This window comes from Emys orbicularis, chromosome 10, assembly GCF_028017835.1.
Source record: "Emys orbicularis isolate rEmyOrb1 chromosome 10, rEmyOrb1.hap1, whole genome shotgun sequence".
NCBI classification, from domain to species: domain Eukaryota; kingdom Metazoa; phylum Chordata; order Testudines; family Emydidae; genus Emys; species Emys orbicularis.
Genome location: NC_088692.1, coordinates 90297516 through 90321426, shown reverse-complemented (window position 1 = coordinate 90321426; position 23911 = coordinate 90297516). Strand labels below are relative to the sequence as shown.

At 59.1% G+C, this 23911-nt stretch overlaps 2 protein-coding genes across 2 annotated transcripts; one reads left to right on the top strand and one right to left on the bottom strand.

The window, feature by feature from the left end:
- Positions 1-267: 267 nt before the first annotated feature.
- On the top strand, positions 268-7873 carry RCCD1 (RCC1 domain containing 1). Its single transcript, XM_065412658.1, is given in 7 exon segments — positions 268-466; positions 1296-1638; positions 5487-5608; positions 5977-6108; positions 6455-6613; positions 7149-7178; positions 7542-7873. Coding segments are annotated over 7 exon segments (1128 nt in total). The 3' UTR covers positions 7685-7873.
- Positions 7874-9808: 1935 nt separating this feature from the next.
- Positions 9809-23675, bottom strand: PRC1 (protein regulator of cytokinesis 1). The gene is made up of 14 exons (XM_065412335.1): positions 23665-23675; positions 18944-19076; positions 16691-16813; positions 16070-16303; positions 15776-15946; positions 15387-15536; positions 14977-15124; positions 14629-14765; positions 14309-14404; positions 13914-14060; positions 13286-13396; positions 12667-12771; positions 11823-12011; positions 9809-9886 (listed from the first exon to the last, which is right to left on the bottom strand). Exons 1-14 carry the CDS (start codon positions 23673-23675, stop codon positions 9809-9811), a joined length of 1833 nt encoding a protein of 610 aa, XP_065268407.1.
- Between the last annotated feature and the right edge of the window lie 236 nt (positions 23676-23911).

The following is a 23911-nucleotide window of genomic DNA, read 5'->3' as shown; positions in this document are numbered from 1 at the left end:
GGGGTTGGTCAGTGGCACGGAGCGAGGCTGGATGAGAGCCGGGGGCTGGACCTGGGGCCAGAGCCCATAGGGGTGACGGACGGTCCCTCGGGAACAGGGAGGGGACGGAGCGGGGTTGGGGCTGTTCCAGCCGGGCTACTCTGTAACCGCAGCTCTGGGGGGGGGGGGGTGCAGCGCCTGGGTAGCGCGTCACCTACATCGATGGGGGAGGGGGAGCCGTGCCTCAGTTTCCCCATCTGGCAAAAGGGGTGGAGGGTTGCACACGTCATGTGACCGGAAGTCCCTCCCGCTCGCTGTGATTGGCTGCGGCGCCGCATGGCGGAACCGGGTCCCCAGCGCGGCTGGTTCGTTTTCGGGTTCCGGGGCTTCGCGGAGCCTCGTGGCGGCGGGGCCCGGCGGGTGGAGCCGGAGCCGGGCGGGATCCGCGTGGTGCGGCCGGCGTGGAGCTACACGGGCCTGGTGACGGGTGAGACCCGCGGGGGGCGCTCGGTACCGCCCCCCCCCGTATCGCCCCCCCAGCTCGGTACCAGCCCAGTATCGTCCCTCTCCGGTCCCGGCCCCCCCCCCCACTCCGTACCGCCCCCCCCCGGTTCGGTCCCGGCCCCCTCCCGCCCGGTATCACCCCCCCTCGGTTCCAGCCCGGTATCGTCCCCCTCCTGCCCCGTTCCCCCGCCCCCCCGCTCGGTCCCCCCCCCCCCCGGTTCGGTACCGCCCCCCCCCCCGCCCGGTACCAGCCCGGTATCGCCCCACCCCGGTTCCAGCCCAGTATCGTCCCCCCCCCCGCTCGTTCCCGCCCCTCCTCACTCCGTACCAACCCGGTCCCGCCCCCCCCCCCCCCCGCGCTCGTTCCCGCCCCTCCCCACTCCGTACCAACCCGGTCCCGCCCCCCCCCCCCGCTCGGTCCCGTCTCCCCCGCTCCGTACCAACCCGGTCCCGTCCCCCCTCCTGACCCGGTCCCGCCCCCCCCCCCCCGCCCCCGCTCAGTACCAGCCCGGTATCGCCCCCCCCCCGGTTCCAGCCCGGTATCGTCCCCCTCCTGCCCCGGTATCGCCCCCCCTCCCCCGCTCGGTACCAACTCGGTCCCGCCCCCCCCCCACTCCGTTCCAACCCGGTCCCGCCCCCCCGGTCGGTACTGCCCCCCCCTCCTGCCCCGGTCCCGCCCCCCTCCCCCCCGCTCCGTACCAATCCAGTACCGCTCCCCTTCCTGCCTCGGTACTGCCCCAGCTCGCTACCAACTCCCTCTGCCCCAGCTCTGCCCCCACTGGGTCCCACCCCCCTGACCGCTCTCTCCACAGGGTGCGGCCGCCTGGTGCTGCGGGGGTGGCTGGCGGGGGCACTGCCCGGGCACTGCCAGGACCTGCTCCCCTCCGAGAGCCACGTGCTGCTGCTGCGCAGGGCGGCGCTGGAGGCCTGGGCGTGGGGTGCGGGGCTGTGCAGGGGGCCCGCCTGGCGGCGGCAGCTGCACCCAGGGGAGGCAGCCGGGCCCCTGCCCCTGGCCCCTGGCGGCTACGTGACCCCACGGCCGCCCTTCCTGTGCCCGCTGCCGCCGGCGCTGCGGGCCCGGAAGCTGGCGCTGGGCCACGAGCATGCGGCGCTGCTGGGCCCCGCCGGGACCGTCTACACCTGGGGCTGCGGCAGGTGGGTGTGGAAGGAGACTTGGGGGGGCTGGTCCCTATGGGGAGGGGAGAGGACCCAGGGTCGGGGTGCTGGTGGTGGTGGCTGGTCCCTATGGGGAGGGGAGAGGACCCAGGGTCGGGGTGGTGGTGGCTGGTCCCTATGGGGAGGGGAGAGGACCCAGGGTCGGGGGTGGTGGTGGCTGGTCCCTATGGGGAGGGGAGAGGACCCAGGGTCGGGGTGGTGGTGGCTGGTCCCTATGGGGAGGGGAGAGGACCCAGGGTCGGGGTGGTGGTGGCTGGTCCCTAGGGGGAGGGGAGAGGACCCAGGGTCGGGGTGGTGGTGGCTGGTCCCTAGGGGGAGGGGAGAGGACCCAGGGTCGGGGTGGTGGTGGCTGGTCCCTATGGGGAGGGGAGAGGACCCAGGGTCGGGGTGGTGGTGGCTGGTCCCTATGGGGAGGGGAGAGGACCCAGGGTCGGGGGTGGTGGTGGTTGGTCCCTAGGAGGAGGGGAGAGGACCCAGGGTCGGGGTGGTGGTGGGAGGACCCAGGGTCAGGGTGGTGGTGGCTGGTCCCTAGGGGGAGGGGAGAGGACCCAGGGTCGGGGTGGTGGTGGCTGGTCCCTAGGGGGAGGGGAGAGGACCCAGGGTCGGGGTGGTGGTGGCTGGTCCCTAGGGGGAGGGGAGAGGACCCAGGGTCGGGGTGGTGGTGGCTGGTCCCTAGGGGGAGGGGAGAGGACCCAGGGTCGGGGTGGTGGTGGTTGGTCCCTAGGGGGAGGGGAGAGGACCCAGGGTCGGGGTGGTGGTGGCTAGTCCTTAGGGGGAGGGGAGAGGACCCAGGGTCGGGGTGGTGGTGGGAGGACCCAGGGTCGGGGTGGTGGTGGTGGCTGGTCCCTAGGGGGAGGGGAGAGGACCCAGGGTCGGGGTGGTGGTGGCTGGTCCCTATGGGGAGGGGAGAGGACCCAGGGTCGGGGTGGTGGTGGGAGGACCCAGGGTCAGGGTGGTGGTGGCTGGTCCCTATGCGGAAGGGAGAGGACCCAGGGTCAGGGTGGTGGTGGCTGGTCCCTAGGGGGAGGGGAGAGGACCCAGGGTCGGGGTGGTGGTGGGAGGACCCAGGGTCAGGGTGGTGGTGGCTGGTCCCTAGGGGGAGGGGAGAGGACCCAGGGTCGGGGTGGTGGTGGGAGGACCCAGGGTCAGGGTGGTGGTGGCTGGTCCTTAGGGGGAGGGGAGAGGACCCAGGGTCGGGGTGGTGGTGGGAGGACCCAGGGTCAGGGTGGTGGTGGCTGGTCCTTAGGGGGAGGGGAGAGGACCCAGGGTCGGGGTGGTGGTGGCTGGTCCCTATGGGGAGGGGAGAGGACCCAGGGTCGGGGTGGTGGTGGGAGGACCCAGGGTCAGGGTGGTGGTGGCTGGTCCTTAGGGGGAGGGGAGAGGACCCAGGGTCGGGGTGGTGGTGGGAGGACCCAGGGTCAGGGTGGTGGTGGCTGGTCCTTAGGGGGAGGGGAGAGGACCCAGGGTCGGGGTGGTGGTGGCTGGTCCCTAGGGGGAGGGGAGAGGACCCAGGGTCGGGGTGGTGGTGGTGGCTGGTCCCTAGGGGGAGGGGAGAGGACCCAGGGTCGGGGTGGTGGTGGCTGGTCCCTAGGGGGAGGGGAGAGGACCCAGGGTCGGGGTGGTGGTGGGAGGACCCAGGGTCAGGGTGGTGGTGGCTGGTCCTTAGGGGGAGGGGAGAGGACCCAGGGTCGGGGTGGTGGTGGTGGCTGGTCCCTAGGGGGAGGGGAGAGGACCCAGGGTCGGGGTGGTGGTGGCTGGTCCCTAGGGGGAGGGGAGAGGACCCAGGGTCGGGGTGGTGGTGGGAGGACCCAGGGTCAGGGTGGTGGTGGCTGGTCCCTAGGGGGAGGGGAGAGGACCCAGGGTCGGGGTGGTGGTGGGAGGACCCAGGGTCAGGGTGGTGGTGGCTGGTCCTTAGGGGGAGGGGAGAGGACCCAGGGTCGGGGTGGTGGTGGGAGGACCCAGGGTCAGGGTGGTGGTGGCTGGTCCTTAGGGGGAGGGGAGAGGACCCAGGGTCGGGGTGGTGGTGGCTGGTCCCTATGGGGAGGGGAGAGGACCCAGGGTCGGGGTGGTGGTGGGAGGACCCAGGGTCAGGGTGGTGGTGGCTGGTCCTTAGGGGGAGGGGAGAGGACCCAGGGTCGGGGTGGTGGTGGGAGGACCCAGGGTCAGGGTGGTGGTGGCTGGTCCTTAGGGGGAGGGGAGAGGACCCAGGGTCGGGGTGGTGGTGGCTGGTCCCTAGGGGGAGGGGAGAGGACCCAGGGTCGGGGTGGTGGTGGCTGGTCCTTAGGGGGAGGGGAGAGGACCCAGGGTCGGGGTGGTGGTGGTGGCTGGTCCCTAGGGGGAGGGGAGAGGACCCAGGGTCGGGGTGGTGGTGGCTGGTCCCTAGGGGGAGGGGAGAGGACCCAGGGTCGGGGTGGTGGTGGGAGGACCCAGGGTCAGGGTGGTGGTGGCTGGTCCCTAGGGGGAGGGGAGAGGACCCAGGGTCGGGGTGGTGGTGGGAGGACCCAGGGTCAGGGTGGTGGTGGCTGGTCCTTAGGGGGAGGGGAGAGGACCCAGGGTCGGGGTGGTGGTGGGAGGACCCAGGGTCAGGGTGGTGGTGGCTGGTCCTTAGGGGGAGGGGAGAGGACCCAGGGTCGGGGTGGTGGTGGCTGGTCCCTATGGGGAGGGGAGAGGACCCAGGGTCGGGGTGGTGGTGGGAGGACCCAGGGTCAGGGTGGTGGTGGCTGGTCCTTAGGGGGAGGGGAGAGGACCCAGGGTCGGGGTGGTGGTGGGAGGACCCAGGGTCAGGGTGGTGGTGGCTGGTCCTTAGGGGGAGGGGAGAGGACCCAGGGTCGGGGTGGTGGTGGCTGGTCCCTAGGGGGAGGGGAGAGGACCCAGGGTCGGGGTGGTGGTGGTGGCTGGTCCCTAGGGGGAGGGGAGAGGACCCAGGGTCGGGGTGGTGGTGGCTGGTCCCTAGGGGGAGGGGAGAGGACCCAGGGTCGGGGTGGTGGTGGGAGGACCCAGGGTCAGGGTGGTGGTGGCTGGTCCTTAGGGGGAGGGGAGAGGACCCAGGGTCGGGGTGGTGGTGGGAGGACCCAGGGTCAGGGTGGTGGTGGCTGGTCCTTAGGGGGAGGGGAGAGGACCCAGGGTCGGGGTGGTGGTGGCTGGTCCCTAGGGGGAGGGGAGAGGACCCAGGGTCGGGGTGGTGGTGGTGGCTGGTCCCTAGGGGGAGGGGAGAGGACCCAGGGTCGGGGTGGTGGTGGCTGGTCCCTAGGGGGAGGGGAGAGGACCCAGGGTCGGGGTGGTGGTGGGAGGACCCAGGGTCGGGGTGGTGGTGGCTGGTCCCTAGGGGGAGGGGAGAGGACCCAGGGTCGGGGTGGTGGTGGTGGCTGGTCCCTAGGGGGAGGGGAGAGGACCCAGGGTCGGGGTGGTGGTGGCTAGTCCCTAGGGGGAGGGGAGAGGACCCAGGGTCGGGGGTGGTGGTGGCTAGTCCCTAGGGGGAGGGGAGAGGACCCAGGGTCGGGGTGGTGGTGGTTGGTCCCTAGGGGGAGGGGAGAGGACCCAGGGTCGGGGTGGTGGTGGTTGGTCCCTAGGGGGAGGGGAGAGGACCCAGGGTCGGGGTGGTGGTGGGAGGACCCAGGGTCAGGGTGGTGGTGGCTGGTCCCTAGGGGGAGGGGAGAGGACCCAGGGTCGGGGTGGTGGTGGTGGCTGGTCCCTAGGGGGAGGGGCGGCAAGGAGAGGACATGGGGTTATGGTGGCTCATCCCCATGGGGAGCGGGTGAGGGCTGCTGTGGAGAAGGGGCAGACCTGGAGAGCAGAGACGAGCCTTGTCTCGTGTGTGCTCCCTGCAGACATGGGCAGCTGGGGCACGGGGGGCTGGAGCCTGTGTCGGAGCCCCGGCTCGTGGAGGCCTTGCACGGCGTGCCCATGGGGGACGTGGCAGCTGGAGGCTGGCATTCTGTCAGCGTCAGTGGTAAGGGCCATGGGGTGGAATGGCAGCTCCCTGGGCCTGGGCCTGTTTGTAGTGACGGGGTGGGGGCTTGGTCTGTGTGGCTAAAAGGGGGAGCGCTGGTGCCAAGGGGGAGTTGGTGCTATTTACAGCCCTGCACCTGGGGAATGCCCGGCTGAGCCCAAGTGCAGCACTCCCTGCCCAGCCTGAACTAATTGAGTGGTGATGGTGGATTAGCTCCTAGGGGAGACTCTACAGCTATGCACCAAGTTCGGGGGGGGGGGGGGGGCGAAGGGCTCTAGGGCCGCTGATAGCCCAGGAGCTGGCTGCTGGGCTGGGCAGCTCTGACTGCTCATCCCCAGCTCTTGCTCCTCTCTCTCTCTCCCCCCCAGAGGGAGGTGATCTCTATGTCTGGGGCTGGAACGAATCCGGGCAGCTGGCATTGCCTTCCAAAGCACTGGCAGAAAAAAGGCGCCCAGCCACAGCCTCTGTCTCCCAGCCTGAGGAACCCGGCTGTGGTGCAGGTGAGGAACCCTGCAATGCGACGCGGGTTTGGAGGCAACTGACGGTAGCCCTGGCTGGTGGGCGGAGGGTTAGAGAGCTGCTGGTGGCCTGTCTCGGTTCTTATGGCAACTTGCCGTTCCCGGGGCTGTTCACAGGTGAGGCATTGGGAACGTTTCAGCAAAAGGCCTTTGTTTAACCCCTGGAGGCCCCACACTTTTCAGAGGCGTAGCTCCAGCTCCAGTCTGCCGTGTGCAGGAAATCCCCTGGCAGCAGCCTGGAGGGTCAGACCCTCCCCAGCCAAGAGGCCCATGTCGTCCTTGCTCTCCAGCCCCACCACCTGAGTTGGATTTTGAATCCGTTTTCCAGGCAAGGCAGAGCTGAAATTGGTCAGTCACGAGGCAGCACTGGGTGCTGAAGCAGTTGACTTCATTTCAATCCAGGCCTTCCCTGCTTTGCTGGATCTACCTGAGGGGTCAGAGGTCAGCAAGGTCAGCTGTGGCTCCCGCCACACTGCTGCTGTGACCCGTAAGTACAGGGACTTGGGTCTGGTCAGCGACAAGGGTAGTAGTGAAGTGTAGACTGCAGAGCTGTGATGGCTCTCAAGCCTTGTGCAGCCTTCAGCAATTCCCACCTGTTCTGGGGAAGGAGGCTGAGGTTGTCCAAGGGGCCTGGAGCCTGGCTGCACTGAACAGGCCCAGGCCCAGGGGAAGGATGGGGACTTGGCTGTAAGAGGGGGGGGCCTGGGCTCGGGTCACTAGTGATGTATGTTTATTAGCTTGCTTGGCTCAACTGAAAATGATGTTCCAGCGAGAAACCTCAGGAGGGAACATGCCCTGAATTAACACCCCTGCCTCAGGGGAGCTGTTTGAACTGACTGCCCCAGCACAGGGCTGCTGCACTCAGCCCCATGGTCTGACTAAGGGCATAAAGCAGCGTAACATCCAGCACGTACCAGGGTGAAGCATACACAGAAGAATGTTCTGCTGTCCCCCTAGTGTGGTTTGTTGGACAAGACTTTGCCCTGTGGCCCCCACAGCTGACTCTTGCTCTTTGCTTACAGGGACTGGGGAGCTCTACACCTGGGGCTGGGGTAAGTGAGGACAGTGCACTACTCTTTGGGCTTGTAAATGGAAATACTTCTACAGCAGAAAAAGGGCTAAAACCCAGTAGCGTCCTCCCAGGACCAGGGCCAAGTGCGTCTCCAGGGGCCCAAGGCTCTACAGGAGAGAAGGCAGCACCCTCCCAGGACCAGGGCCAAGTGCGTCTCCAGGGGCCCAAGGCTCTGCAGGAGAGAAGGCAGCACCCTCCCAGGACCAGGGCCAAGTGCGTCTCCCGGGGCTCAAGGCTCTGCAGGAGAGAAGGCAGCACCCTCCCTGGGGTGGGGGTGCAGAATTGCTGCTGCATGGTGTGGGCTGTACCTACCTACTGTTAGTGGCTGTGTTTTTGTCTGCAGGCAAATACGGACAGCTGGGCCACAATGAGACAGCCAGCTCTGACCTGCCAAGACAGGTTGGCTATTTCCCTGCACACGGGCTCACGGTGGAGGATGTGGTCTGTGGCCCATGGAACACTTACATCTGTGTTGTGGAGAAGTGAGAACAGCTGAAGGGGTGGAGAAAGGCTCTGAGGCCATGGCCCAGGACAGCATCCAGCCCCACCTGTGGCACTGACATGTAGAGACTCGGCCACACCTGGGCCTGGCGCTGGACACATGGCTGGGGCTGAAAGTGATTTCCTTCGCACTGTGCCCCAGCCCGAGAACTCCAATTAATCATCTTTCCTGTGCTCAAAGCGTTCTGCAGTTTTTTCCTAGCCCCACTGCTGTTGCCTCCTCTAAACGCTGCTGGGGGGGTGTAAAGGTGATAGGTCTCATGTAGGGTCGTGTAGGCACACTAGCCTGAGCTAGCTGAAGTGAACTCAACACATGCACAGCACCCTGTGGTGAAGAAGCTGCTGAATATATTTCCTCCAGAGTTGAACTGTACACTTAACAGGCACCATGAGTAACAAATTCATTCCACACTGTTCCCTCCCTACCAGCAAGGGGAGGCAAAGGTTAAAGGGGGCAGGGGAGGTTAAAATAGGCACTAGACAAAAATGCTTGAGTAGCAAGATGCTTCCCCCATGCTGCAGTCAAACCGTACCATGCAGTTCCCCTGTAGTGCTAGCACAGAGCTGCCTAGGACCCCCTCACCCCCTGTGGAGAAGCGCTTGGCCCCATCTGTGTACAGAGAGCCCCAGCAGGCAAGGGCCAGCATGAGAATAAATAACCAAGCAAGGGGAGCTGTAGTGATAAGGTGCACATTGGTTCATGATCAGGGACAAGAACACTATTTACAGAGCATCACTCAGTGATGGGAACAGAGGTTCAAACAGGCATAGCCCCAGCTCCAGCCTGCTCAGAGCAGTGGAAAGGTGCCGCTTGCTAAGGGAACAGGCCTAGACCTGCTTCCTAGCCGGGTACATACTAACCCCTGCTCTAGGGGGCTGGCCGAGGGGATTACTGCCTCTGCCAAGGGTTAGTCTGACACATGGCCTGGGGAAGCTGGGCTGCTGCTCAATTCATGACCCCTTGTGTCAGTAATCCACCCTCTGAGCAACATAGCTACACCCACCTAATACCCCCTCTAGCCAGCGGCGTCAACAGGCCGGCTCCCGTCGCCTCTCACAGAGGTAGAGTGCCCCTGCTGTCCCAGCAGCACAGGTACAAAGCACTACACCTGGGGGTTTCTACCTTTACAGGGCTGCAAAGTTGAGTCTAGCAGGCAGGAGGTGGAATCAGCCAAGTCTCTCCCCAGCTCAGCTGCCTTTGTCTTTAGAAGGGCAGGTTGTGCTGGGAAAGTGCCAGGCTGCCTGGCCCTAAGTCAGTGCTGATGAAGGGATCCTGGGCGGGAATGCTTGGCCCCCCAGGCCTGGCTGGAACAGGCATTCCAGCTCCCTTTCTATGGAGCATTGCCAAGACCCTCTCCCTTTATGCCCACGCCTTAGCCCAGCAGGACTGGTGCACCCTAAGGGCAGGACAAGGTACTGGCTTCACCCCACACAGCACATTGGCAGCAGGCTAAGAAGCCAGTGCTGTTCTGGAGCCCTAAGCGGACTGCGCTTCAGGAAGGGGGGGCACCAGCCAGCCCCCAGCCCCTCTGCTGGGAAATGCTCAGGGGAAGGGGTAAGTATGCAGGAGAACCGATACTGAGGAAGATGCTTTGGGCTCCAGCACCTCAGAGCAGCCGAGCCTGAGAGCCAAAGAACTAACCAGTCACAGCCCAGGCAGGCAAAGCAGAGGCTGAGAGGCAGGGGGTAGAAGTTGCCATGGGAGGCTCTGGCTGCCCCACTCCAGGGCTCCATGGGCCATGCAGTAGTGTATGAAGAGCAGGGAGCCCTGGGCAGGAGCAGCCCAGCTCTTTTTAAAACATTGCATCTAACATAAAACCTGAAAGTCACTGTAGTAAAAACCATTTAAAAAAAAAAGAGTCTCCCTCCCCACACTGCTTGCTCCTGCCTCTCGCCGTGGGGATGGCTGCCCGCAGGCCATGGGCCCTGCTGGGGGCACACAGGAACACGGCAGCATGCAGGGCCCACCTAAAAATCCAACGTGGGACACTTGCCGTTTTCCCCTCCAGCTGAAGGGACGCCCACTCGGGCGCTGCATGTCCAGTCATGCTGTGCCAGAGCAGCGACCCAGCAAATCTAAACAGCTGGAACCCTCTGGCTGTGGCCTCCTCAGCAGTGGATGTGGGTGGTTGTGGAGTTCAGGATCCGGGAGCTGGTGTCAGATTTGGAAGCCTTTGAAAGTTCGCGCTGTTAAAGGGGAAAAAAAAAATGCAAATGAAGTGCCAGCTGAGGGGAGGGCAACACAGTGAGAGGCCGCAGAGCCGGGCTGTGCACCTGGGGCCGTGAAGCGGAGTTGCTCTCCAGCAGCCTGGCCAAGGTGGCTGCCTCGGCAGCACGTGCTACCACCACCCGCGGTCACTGGAGGGGCAGGAGAAAGCAGCTTACAGTCAAGCAGCCAGGAGGCATTTCGGGCCAGTAGCCCTGAACAGCCCAAGCTAAAGCAGTGCCGGGTTAGTGCAGGCAGGGGACACAAGAGCAAACCATCTCCTGCTGATCCTGGGACTTCCTACATGGATAACAGCTGCCCCTGCCCCTGCCCGCAGCACCAGTCCCTGCGGGGCAGGCAGCACTCCAGTTTGCTGAGAACTTGGGCTCCGTTGGAGCATCTGGAAAGCAAGCTGGTTTGTAAGACAGACCAAGGGGAGGCAGGGAGGAGTTGGTGTCAGGCACATGGGACTATCACAATTCTGCCAGAGGGAACCCTGCTTCCTTTTGGTCCAACCACAAGTTACTGGTCCCAGTGACCACAGATGCCTCAAGCCCTGTGTCCCAGACCCTCTTGGGAAGCCACAACATTAGGGACAGGAGCCGTTCTGGAGACTGGCCATGAATGCAGCCTTTGGGCCGGAGTTCTCAGCAAGCAAGCTGGACACATGGAACGCTGCTCCATGGCGGTGGCCCTGGCTTTTGCTGCCCTGAGTTGGGGGATTCCGCTTACCCTGCCTGGCCAAGAACCTTCACCCCCCTAGGCCTCTGTTGGGGAGCTTAGGTGGGGTTATTAATTCAGACCTCCACCAGCCATGGGACACTGGGGCCCCTGGGGTCAGCCTAACTCCCTGCCTCAGGGCTTGCTGTGAGTGGGGTCAGGGTCAGACAGGCCAGCACAAAGTGACACAGGGAACACCTGGCCCATGGCAGGAGGCAGGCTCTCTCACACTGGCTCTCTCCTGCCCTGTGCCAGCCAGCTGGCTTTGGCCGGAGAGCTGACAGATCCCAGGCAGGAGCACTGAGCTGCCGTGTGCTTTGGGACCAGGGTAAGGAAGGCTCGGCCCATCTAACGCACGTCAGAGAGGCCAGGCAGAGAAGGAACAAGGATGCAGCAGGCTCCCCCTAGAGCCCCGAGCTGAGCCGAGTGTGCTCCTAGACAGGAGCATCGGCACACCACCACCAACTCCAGCTGCAGAGAATCAGTGCTTCTGCCATGGCTGTGTTTTCTATGGAGCCTGCCTCCTGTTCTTACTCACGTCTCCCTTGGGTGCACTGAACAGCCAACTGCTGCTCTGGGTGCGGAGGACAGGTGAATGTTATGAAAGAGGTGGCAGCCCCAGGCCAGTGGCAGGCAGTAAGTGGACAGCCAGCTGAAGCCCAGCCCCCTGCCACTAGAGACACCACCCAAGCTGAACAGCGCTTTCGAAGCTACGGCCCTGCGCAGGAACTCAGGAGATCTGGCTACAAAGCCAGGCTCGGCTGCCAACTCCCGAGACACCTTGGATAAGCCAGTGACTGTGCCTCAGTTCCCCGTCTGTACCATGGGGCTAACACCTCTCCTCTGGGGCTGGCTACCAGGGAGCGGCGAGGCTCCCGCACACAGAGCCAGGCCAGGGAAGTTCTTCGTGAGAGATCAGAGAGTGCATTCATTGCCAGGTGCGTGGGTCCCTCAGCCAGAAACGGAGTGAGGCAGTATTGGAACCACACAGAATGGCAGGGCTAAAGTCACTGGAGTTCAAGCCCACTCTGGCTCCCTAAGGCAGCTCTGGGCGACTGTCCCTAAGTGGCAGGAAAATGGGCTCTGAACACAGCAGAGGTGAGGTATGCTGTGCCTCCGGGAGTGTATGAGGTGCGCAGGGATCCCCTCCCTGACTGTGCGGCCCAGACTGGATTGTGTTTAGAAGAGGTGAATTACCGCAAACTCAGAATAGGTGCTGGCAACAGAGTTAATGCTGTAGTTACGCTGGGCAGGGGCTGTGGGGGTGCACCCACCGCTCAGGGTGGTTCCATTCAACTGGGACATGTTCTCCTTGTTCCGTTCTGCATGTGCCGTGCGAGGGGGCTTCATGGCCACGCGGCTGGGGGTCCGAGCAGGCTGGCCGAGCTAGAGAGACGGAAGCACTGATGGTTAGGACAGACACGAATAGGACGTGGCAAGTACAGTGGTGCTGGCTTGGTTTCCCTTCCTTGCGTCACCAAACCCGAGGAATCCCGTGTCAGGGCTTGGAGCTCAGCTTTAAGTTCTGCCTTGTCCAGCTTCAGCCAGTCCCGGGGGCAACCCTGCTGGGGCAGAGCCCATCATGCCTAGAGTCTGAGCTAAGGCAGCACGGGCCAGCGACCAAACAATGCGGAGTGATGGAAAAGCGCCAGAAGTGCTGCAGACATGTTTTCTGAAGGCCATTGGCTCTCACTGCCCAGAGCAGTGCCCTGCACACCCACATGCAGCAGGCCCGACACGAGCTTTACCCATCGCATTGGCAGCTTGCAGTTGACCACCGAATAAAGAAGCCCCACCCCCAGCGGGAGCACCATGGAGCTCGGCGGGACTGCAGCTTGGTACGTACATTGAGGGGAGCGACAGCCATGGAGGCAGCCAGAACTGCACGTGGGAGAAGCTATTTTATACCTGCCTCCTCCACCCCATGCTCACACGCCCTCTGCCCAGTCAGTATCCCTCTCCTGGGGGCTGTGCCTACACGGGCTAGAAGAGCCGACTTCCCTGGGGCAGGGCACTGGAGCTAGGGGCAGCATGCGCTTACCTTGCCTCCGGAGGGTGGTGGGCGGGACACCGGGGAGTGGAAGAGCGTCCCCCCAAAGGCAGAACGGAATGTGCTGTTGGGAGTGGTACAGGAAGTTGCATTGAGCTGAAGGCAAAGTAGAAGAAGTTAGTGGTGGAGGCTCAGAGACCAGCCATGCAGGGAAGCCCTTGGAAAGGGGGCCCTTTGCTAGGTTCCCTTTAGTGGCTCCCCCCATGTGGTAACCAGGGTGGCAATGGGGGGTGGGGGGCAAGTCTCAGGTCAGCAACAGCCATTGGGAGAATCCCAGCGCTCCTGGCTGCTTTCCAGGGGAGGCTGCGGACAGAGCCGTCAGTGCTGGCGGGAGGGCTCCAGTCACTCCCCGGGGCAGGAGGGTGTGGACAGCTCTCTGGCCGCCATCAGCGAGGTCCTGCTCCCTGGCCCCTTTAGGAGCCATGGTATCCCCGGGGCCTGACCCTGCCGTGGCTCTGGGGTGCTAACCACTGGCAGCTCAGCAAGCGCCGTTTCACTCCTCCCACCCAAAGATGCCCAAGAACTGGGCTCCTTTAAGGAACACCAAGCTTGGCCCGTCTCCCAGCAAAGCTTGTGCTGCTGTGCCAGGCTGGCAGCGCGTCTCATTTACCTTCCTCACTTTGCCAGGCGTGTTGGCGCCTAGGACCCGGCGCTTGCTGGGTGTCCTCGGGACGCTGCCATACAGCATCTCCTCCTCAATCTGACGACTCTTCTTCAGTTGCTACACAAAAGACAGGTAGAGCCGGGCCTGGGTGAGGGCCCATTGGAGAGGTGTGCGCCAGCCCCAGTGATTCACACAGTTACGTGCCCAGGGGCATCGAGAGCCAATTAAACCCCAGCCTGCGGCACAGCACAGGGCCAGCTAGTGGAAAGCACTGAGCAGAGCCCACGCAGCAGCGACTCACCCCTGCTTGCTGGAAGGCAGTGCCAGGATGGGAGGACAGACGCCAGGCACAGGTATGAATTAGTGTGGCCAAATCCCAGCTTAGCGGCATCCAGGGAGAAGGAGCACAGTACGTGCTGGCCGAGGCCTGCAGGATACGCTGATGCCATTAGCTTTGGCCACGTGCAGAAGTGGCAACGCTCTCTCCCCCCAGAAGAGCAGTGAGAGGTTTGCCCATCTGTATCCCACAGCTCAACCTGGCTCAGGCAGCAGGAAAGGGCCTGTCCCAGTGGCAGTGGAGAACACACCTGGCCCCCTGCCGGTGGGACTTCACTCTGTTCGGCTCTGCACTCACCCGTTCCTGCTTCTCCTTCTCTTTCTCCAGCCGATGCAGCTGCCATTGCTCGCTCACGTATTCCATGAATCGCTGCCCATTCACCAAGAAGGCCTCCTCATGCTCCCGTTCCCAGGCCTCAACCCGAACTTTCAGCTCCTCCTCCAGCTAGGCGGAGAGAGAGAGACAGACAGTGAATACTGCAGCAGAGCAGGTCAGGCTGTCCCATGCAGCCTGGGATTTCCCAGAGCCTGTGACCTGCCTGGTCAGCACCCAGACCCCTCAGAGAGCCCTGCTTTATGCTGCCAACCAATCCACAGGGCTGGGAGCCTCAGGGACGGCATGCCAAGCCCACACGCCCCGTGTTCAGCTCCCACGTGCTGGCAGGCGGGCCACCACCCCAGAGCAGCACGTACTTTGGGGAGAGTCTTCTGCAGTTTCGCTCGCTGCTTTTCTTCCTTCAGGAGGTTGCCCCCTCGGTTAGCAAAGCGACTTGGGTCCGTTGCTTTTCTCTAATGCACAGAAGGCCAAGCAGACAGTTCACATCCTGACATGTCCACCTATGTCCCCGAGATGCCCTCCTGCCCTGCCTGCAGTACTGCGCTCAATCTCTGTTTGCCAGGCCACCCCCCAGGTCATACTACCCATCTCCCCAAATTTTGCCTTGTGGCCTTCCTCAGCCCCCAGCACTCCCCAGAGCTAGGGTCAGTTGGTATGCTCCCTGCAGGGACAGTACCTCCAGCTCCAGGAAAAGCCTCCAGTTTTCCTCCCATTTCTGAACAGCTTCAAAGAGCTCTTTGTGTGTCTCGTAGTAATGCTTCACATGCCCCACCTCAGCGTCGTGGAGCTGCAGCAGGGCCTCGGTGCAGTCCTCTGCGAAGGGATGGAGAGCAGAGTCACCCAGGGCACAGACAGCAGGGATCCCAAACTCAGAGCAATGGGGCAGCAGCAGGCCAGGCTGCTGAATGGGAAGCTCCACTGGAGAGCACCCTGCACGCCTCCAGCTGGCCTGCACAGCTCCCTACGGGGCAGACAGAAAACCCAAGGCCCAGCCCCAGGCCCAACCTGGAAACCCCATACGCACCCTCGTAGTAAGGGGCAAAAGCTTGTCTCTGCTCAGTGCCGTAAAAGCATTTGTCCCAGTAAGCGGCCAGCTCTGCTCGGATTGCTTCAATCACAGTCTTCATGTTCTGCAGCTTCAGCTCCTCCAGACGGTCCACCTCGAACTGCAGCTAGAGACCAGAACAGAGCAGGCAAAGTCCTGGGCGTCAGGGCACAGCAGTACAGGGAAGGGGATTTACTGGGTGCTTCCGGGAGAACCAGCCTGGAGCGGCTGGGGATCGTTCCTGGCCCCACACAGCACAAGCCATCCTAGAACACAAGAGCCGCCAGGCACTAGTGCCCATGGCCAGCACTCAGAGGCAAGGCTCACATCCCTCCCTTTACACCAAGGAACAGCCCCCCTATGGCTCAGACCGGGCAAGGTTTCCTTACGGCTTTCCTGGTTTTGGCTCTGGATCCGGTCATGTATGTGGCAAAGGCTTCTCTCTCCTCCGCAGGCACCTGCAGCCTGTCCCAGAGCTCCACAATTCTGGAGCGCAGCTCACCGCAAACAGCTTCATTTAAAGCTCTCCGGGCCTCCAGCTGGAGCGGGGAAAGCACAGGGTCAGCATTCCGGCAGCTAGCAGGGTAGCTCACTTCTGTTCAAGGGGGACTCATCAGAAGTACCTGCTCACTGCAAAGGCAGGAGCCCCCACACCTCTTCATCTGCCCCTATTACAAGCCCTCTTCACCAGTGCCATGACCCTTTTACTGGAGCCCCAGCACTAAGAATCTCCCTGCAAACTACAGCATGGAAGACTTCAGACCACTGTGTGCCATACCTGCTGCAGCAGCTCTTTAAGAGCAGCAATGTTCTCCATAGATAGGCAGAAGGCGTCCTCATCCTCACACACCACATCCCGCTCGAAGCTGGTGTCAGGGACATGATCCAGCTCCTCCATGCACAGAATGATCTGCCGTTTGACCCTGACGAACTCCTCTCTCCTGCGCTCCTGGAGGCAGAAAGCAACAGCGCTAGAGGCCAGGAAGCATCCTGCCACACAGGTTTCCTCTCGCGCTCTCTCACACACATACTTCCCCCCTGCACCACCACCACCCACCCACCCACAAAAGACCTTCTCAGCAGCCAGTGCTGCCAGGTGGCATCTGAAGCAGTCGAGCTCCTCCAGGCTGGGCACGGAGTTGCTGTCGATGCTGTAGGGAGTCATGCAGAGAAGGTCACACAAGTCTTGGTCGCGTTCTTGCAGAGTTTTCAGCTCCTGCTTCCTCTCTCTCTTCTGCTTCAGCATCACTTCCAGGCGGGTGCGCAAGTCCTTCTCCAGCTGCAGGATGGTGCTCTCCTCCTCCTCCTGAGAGAGCACAAGACATCAGCACTGCTCTCTACAGCAGCTCTAGCCAAGGTACATTGACCTGATTAGTTTCAGGCTGACGGGGCGAGACACCCCAGCAGAACAGCCCTTCCACAGACAAAGTGGATCGGCTGCGAGAAGCCAGGTCTGCAGCATGAGACTGTGCCACCCCCACTCAGCCTGCAAGACCCCATTGGGGGTCCAGAGCTCTGTGCTCCCTACGGTTCACTGATGAGCTCTCAGGAGACAGACTTTGGGAAAGAGCCGGTTTCTCCTGTGAGCTGGGGCCCTGCGTGAGGCACCGGGGTGAGGACAAAGCCAGTAGAAGCCAGTGTAACTAGACTGGATGGACAGGAGGGAGTCTCAGGGCCAGGCCCCGGAACTCACCTCAAATGGATCCAGCTGGAGCTCCTTGCAGAGAGTGTCCAGTTCCTTGCGACACATAGCAATGCTTTTCAGGAGACGCTCCTTCAGGTTCTCCTCCTCAGCCACCATCATGTCCAGCAGACCCTGCAGCAGAGTGACAGTTAGTGCTGGCCAGTGAGGAGGAGCAGCAGAGGATGGGTGGGAGGGCCAGAGGAGTGAATACGCTAAGCCTGGTGTCAGGAGGTGTGGAGCAGAGCCCACTTACACCCCTGAAAGGCTTTGCCTCTGGGCATGCTGGGCAGAGAGCACAGTGCCCACCGTATGGACTGGAGTGAGAGGTTTTACACTGGGCACAGGAGACGCAGAACAGCAATGCCAGGGCAGAGCTGCAGCAAGACCCCCCGATCTCTATGCTCTGGTGAGGCAAAGCGGGAAATAGTGGGTAGGACTATAGCTACAGTCTGGTAGGGAGGGCTGCCTCAGGGGCCAAGAGACAGGACTGTTAGTCTGCAGGGACCTGACAGGGACTTCAAGGAACCCAGGCCACCAAGTTCAGAATGTGAGGGCGATAGAAGTTGTGCAACGGGGGTCTGGGCCTCTCCCCCCAGAGCAGGACCGGAGAGGTGAACAGTTTGCAATGTGATGGAGCAGGTACACAGCCCTAGGGGAGACACTCTCTGTCCTGCTCTCCCACAGCCCAGAATGTATCATGCCTGCCCTCCACCGACGTGCCAACGCTGCGCCTCGCTGAGAGCCCCCTGTCCTGGGGAGCAGGTCCATTTTCCCACTGGGCACTTGGCCAACTCAGTAACCCAGGGGAGGAGTGTGAGAGTCACCGAGTGTCACCCCTGGACCTCAGAATGATCATCTGTGAAATGGGAATAGTACTTACAAGGCTTGAGAAACCCACTCGCCCCAGGGGAGAGTATCTGGAGCAGTCGAGTGGGCCTGGAAGCGGAGCAGCAGAAAAAGCAGAAAGGGGCAGTGGCTAACTCAAGAGAAGCAGGGAAGGAAGGTTATCTGAGGGGGAAAGGAGAATAGAAGAGGAGAGGGGAGAACTCCATGCAAGGGGAAGCCAGGGCGAGAGGGAAGAGCAGCGCGGGAAGAAGTACAACCTATGGCAGGAGAGGAGGAAGAAGCAGAGTTCAGACAGAAGGTCCAAGAGCCAGGAAACAACAGAAAGCGGTTCAGGGTAACTCCAAGGAACAGGCTGTTGTGTGCCTCTTTTGCAGGGGGTGGGGGCTAGGGCTGTGCAGGAGTTTGGACCCTGCCCAGTAGGCCTAGTAGGCACAGGGTACATTTTTCAAGCTTGTACTTAACCACCTTTGTGAAGGGTTTTCAGAGTTTTGGATGAAGACAATCATAGGGGCCAGGGCATAGTTACAGGAGGACAAGAGCCTTGGGCACATTAGAGAAGCCAGCTATCCCGGGAGCAATGGGCACCTTTGGATTGTATTGTATGGCCCTGGGATCCAGCACAAGAGAAGCCAGTGGAGATGGCTTTTGAGTGCTCTGGATCCTTCCTGGATGCTAGCCAGCTGTTTCCACTACCACCCCCAACCAGGCTTCTGGATGGCACGGGTGCGTGTTTAGCACATGCATGATGAGAAATAGATGGCTAGCAGCAGGAGGAGGAGGAAAACTAGTCATCTATAGGGCAGGGAGGTAAGAGGGCTGGAATGGTTAGGTCCTATACACTGCTGAAGACAGAACTGGAAGGGACCCAAACAGATCTGCTGGCCATGCTAGGGCCTACATCCTGGATTGGACATGATTGGGCAGGGCTCCCCTGTATAATGCTGAGGAATACAGGGAGGCTGAAAGCCTGACACAATGACCTCTGGGCCACCCCAGTGGAGCAGAGCTGGCCAGCAGGAACTGTTTAGACCAGGGTAGGTCCTCACTAGTTGACACAGTCAATACCTCTTCTAGACTGGCCAGTGCTGACCGCCTCTTTGCTAAGTAGCTGCAGTTAGCAGCACATACTGGGGAAGTCAACAGATTTTCTGCAATATCCATTGTATTTCTCCAGGCTCATGATTCTGAGGAGAGGCAGCGTAAGTCTAGCAGGGATAAAGCTCCCCTGAGCTGCCAGGAAAGGCCCTAAAGAGAAAGCACCAGTTTTGCCCTCCTTCCCCACCAGTTCTTCCTTGCCCAAGGCAGAGCAGCTGCTTCCCTGCAGGGCACTGGGGTCAGGTGTACACTCCTCGAGTTCATTCATCCCTTACAGTGTCTGGATACAGAGCAAAGGGCGCTAGAGGGAAAAGTACTCGCCTTGATGTGCTTCTTCACCACTTCTGTTCGTTGCAGTCGCTGCTCCTCAGGGATCCCAATCTCCTCCCAGATATCCCGAAGGTGACCCAGCGCTTTGTTCAGACAGGCCACGGACTCTGCAGCCAGCACCTCGCTGAGGGAGGCAGGAGGGACAGTTGTAAAACACTTCCATCACAATCACTTCGCTTTAGCTCCACTGAAGAGAGGAGACTTAAACTAGATCTCGCATGAGATGGAATAGAGGGTTGAGTTTTAAAACATCTATTTGGACAAACTGGTTTGCATTCCTTTGGACAAGTTGTAAAGAGCTGCTCTATTGCTGATGCGGCTGGACTTTGGAAAGACCCACCCAACAAAACCTCAGGCTGTGAGGAAGCGGAGGGATCAAGCACTTACTGCGCCTCACGTTCTCGCCAATATTCTCAAGACAAAGTACTAGGATATTATTCTTTAGTGTTGGGAAAGCACCCAGGAGCCCATTGTGCCAGGCACTGTACGAACACAGAACAAAGAGACACTCCCTGCCCCAAGGAGTGTTACGATGCCTAACGGATGAAGATGCTGTTATGACATGCACATAGAACAATCATCCATTGGTCATTGCCAGCCGTAATAAAATTTCAGGGCTGGAAGCGAACCACTCAGGTAGTTATGCATTTGCTGCCAAAGCATTGAAGAAATTCACATCACTGAGTTTGCTGAAGTGCTAAACCAGCTTTTGACAGCACTATCCTCTTCTGCAGAAGCAGAGAGAATACGGTCTTCATTTGTAGGAGTTTGTTCAAAGTTGAGAAACTGACTGAGAATTGAAAGTTTGTTTCCCCCCTTCAATCTATGAATAAAAATGAGGTGAGAGGAGGAGATCTCTCAGTTCTAAGAACTTGAAGGACATGGTGTCCAGAAACAGTCAGTTCAATTCATTAACTACAGCGAAAACCTCCTTTGGTCATAGAGTCCGAGTTTCTAGCCAGAAGCAACCATTAGATCATCTAATCTGACCTCCTGTGTAACGCAGGCCCTTACATTTCACCCAGTCCCCCTGACTGGGCCCAGTAACTTGGGTTTGGCAAATGCACGTTCCAGAAAGGCTCCAGTACGGACTGGAAGCCATCAAGAGAGAGAATCCACTGCTGGCACTGGGAGTCTGGTCTATCACCCTCCCTGTTGAACATTTGTATCTAATTTGAATTCAGCTTCCAGCCATGGGCTCTTCTTTGAGCCGTGTCCCTATGGGTGTTCCACTAGGGGGACACATCTCAAAGAACCAGTTACTGCACAGGGTGAGTAACCATTTCTTCTCATGCGTCTGACGAAGTGGGTATTCACCCACGAAAGCTTATGCTCCAATACGCCTGTTAGTCTATAAGGTGCCACAGGACTCTGTCGCTTTTTACAGATCCAGACTAACACGGCTACCCCTCTGATACGTTTCTTCTCTTGTTCTGCTGGTCTCCTCGAGATGAAAGACCTCTTTAGTACTCAGTATTTTCTCCCAGGGAAGGTACTTATATTCAGTAATCAAGTCACCTCTCAGACTTTTTGATAAACTAAACATACTGAGCTCTAAGTCTCTCACTGAAGGGCATTTTCTCCAGCCCTGAAATACTTTCTAGTTCTTTACACACCCTGTCCCATTTTTCAACACCTCTTTAAAAATATGGAAGTGCACATAATATTCCAGTAGTGGTCTCACCAATGCTGTATACAGAGGTAAAAATCACCTCCCTATTCATACACCCAATGATTGCATTAACCCTTTTTGCATGGGTAGCTCATGTTGAGTTGCTCATCCAGTAGGACCCCAAATCCTTTTCAGAATTACTGCTCTCCAGGAGACAGGCCCCATTCTGTAGGTATGCCTGGCATTCCTTGTTCCTGGATGGGTAACTTTACATTTGGCTGTATTAATACACATTTTGTTTGCAGATTACTGTTTGGCTGCCCTGTTCTCATCATTAGTTGCCAATCTGTCTCATCTGCAAATTTTATTAGCAGTGATTTTATATTTACCTCCAGATCACTGATGAAAGTGCTGAATAGTATTGGGCTTAATTCTTATCCACATGGAACTTATCCACATAGAAACATCCCCATTCAATGATGATTCCCCATTGATGACTACTTTGAGATCGGTCAGTTCGCCAGTTCTTAATCCATTTAATATATGCTTTATTGATATTGCATAGTGCTTTTTGGGGGGGGGAAATCAGGATGTTGTATGGTACTAGCTTAGTTTCTTCAAAAGTCTAAATCGATAAGTTACTTTTATCAACCGAATTTGTAACCTCAAAGAATGAAATCAAGTGTGTTTGGCAAGGCCTACTTTTCATAAAATCATGTTGACTAGCATTATAGAAACATAGGACTGGAAGGGACATCGAGAGGTCATCTAGTCCAGTCCCCTGCACTCATGGCAGGACTAAATATTATCTAGCCCATCCCTGACAGGTGTTTGTCAAACCTGCTCTTAAAAATCCCCAATGATGGAGATTCCACAACTTCCCTAGGCAGTTTATTCCAGCGCTTAACCACCCTGACAGTTAAGAAGTTTTTCCTAATGTCCAACCTAAACCTCCCCCTTATGTTCCCTCTCAGTCTTCTCTTCCCCAGAAGAAACAAACCCAGTTTTTTCAATCTTCCCTCATAGGTCATGTTTTCTAAACCTTTAATCATTTTTGTTGCTCTTCTCTGGGCTCTCTCTAATTTGTCCACATCTTTCCTGAAATGTGGCACGCAGAACTGGACACTCCAATTGAGGCCTAATCAGCACGGAGTAGAGTGGAAGAATTACTTCTCATGTCTTGCTTACAACACTCCTGCTAATACATCCCTGAATGACGTTTGCTTTTTTCGCCTTTAGTTACACCAGTGGACTGAAAAGTTCTATTTCATTCTCATAGGATACTAGTACATCATTCTGCTTCATGAAAAGTACTTCTTCATCCTGCAGATCCTGTGTTTGAAGATAAAAGGGACTTGCTTATTATCTGATAATTCAACATTTCTATCCATGAATGCGTCTCTCTTCCCCCTCTCGGTCACAAATTGCCAGTCCACCTCTTCGGTTCCTTCTCTCACAGATGATCCTTCTCCCGGTGGCAATTATTTCTGAATCCGGTTGTCTAGGAAGTCTTTGCTTGGACGCTGCGCAGCATTGAAATTTGCTCTCTCATACCATGTTTTCTCCACCACTACAGCCACCACCAGAACTCTCTCTTTCTGGCAGAAAAAGAGAGCAGAGCACATCCAAGGTACATCACAGCAGTTTTGCCTTCATTGTCCATATCTTCACTACCTAGTGTGGAGCCATACCTCTCCCCAACGCCCTTATTTGCTGCTCCTGTTCTGCTCAGGGGTGGGCCTGGAAACTGACAAATCCTGAACCTCCCTGCTCAGCTCCATCCCCTTGCTACCAACACTTAGACTTCAAAAACCAGGGCTGGTCATAGACCCAAGGGTCCCAGACACAAATAAAACTCACATGGCTTGCTTAGGGACCCAGAGGCCAGCCACAATACCCTCAAGGAGAACAAAATAGACCAAACACCATTCACCAAGTATCTTTTATCTTCAAGTACAGGATCTGCAGCTACACCCTCCGAAACACCCTTATTTATTAAATCAATTTTAAATGCAAAACATATTTTGATAAACTTCTTATGTTCCCAGTACATTTAAGGTAATTTCTTTTAATTAACAAAAAGCTATTTTAAAATGCAGTTTTGTGCATTTTTAATTGAATTCCAGTTTTCATCCAAATGTCACAAGTAAAAACAAATAAAATCCTCATCTCCTAAATGTCATTCACCATATTCTAACATATTAAAAACAAAGAATCTGAATAATTATATAATTGCCCAAGTATTTATAGACCTCTTAAAAACATGAGCATAAACATAAGAACAGCCAGACTGGATCAGATCAAAGGCCCATCTAGCCCAGTATCCTGTCTTCCAACAGTAGCCAATGCCAAGTGCTTCAAAGGGAATGAAAACAACAGGCAATTATCAAGTGATTCATTCATCCTCTATCCTCAGTTCCCAGAAGCTTAGGGAGCCCAGAGCATGTGGTCGCATCCCTGACCACCTTGGCTAATAGCCATTGATGGACCTTATTACACTCCAGGAACTTCTCTAATTCTTTTTGGAGCCCACATATACATTTGGCCTTCACAACATCCCCTGGCAAGGAGTTCCACAGGTTGACTTGTGCTGTGTGAAGAAATACTTCTTTATGTTTGTTTTAAACCTGCTGCCCATTAATTTCATTGGGTGACCCCTAGTTCTTGTGCTATGAGGAGGAGTAAATAACACGTCTGTATTCACATTCTCCACCCCAGCCCTGATTGCAGAGACCTCTGTCAGATCCCCCCCCAGGCGCCTCCTTGCCAAGCGGAACAGTCCCAGACTTATTCCTCGCTGCTCGCAGGGCAGCGGCTCCGCGCCCCTCCCGCGGCCTTTCCCCACCGCAAACGGCACCGCCGTAGCGGCGCCAGGACACGCCCCGTGCTGGGACCGGTCCCTTCCCCAGGGACCCCCGGCCCGCGCCCAGCAGCCGCAGCCAGGCGAGCCCCGGGCTGGGCTGCTCCGCTCCGCTCCCTGGCGGGCCGGGCCGGGCCGGGCCCCGCGCGGCTGGGGCGAGACCCTGCTCCGAGCGCCGAGCCAGGCCGGGCCCCGCGCCGCCGGTAGCGCTGGGGGGAGACGCCCGGCCCGGCCCCTCACCTTTTCCTCATGGCGGCGGCGGCGCTCCCCGGCCCCTCGCTCCGCTCCGCTCCGCTCCGCCAGCCGCTCCCCGAGCCCGGGCGTCCCGATTCAAACTCCCCTCCCTAGCCTGCGCATTGGCTGCTGGGCTGCCTTACGTCACGGCAAGCCCCGCCTACAACCGCCGCTTCGGCCACGCCCCCGGCCCGGCTTGTGAAGATTTCCCTTTCGCCTTCAAACTGCGTCCCTCATCGCCGCTCGCCCCGCC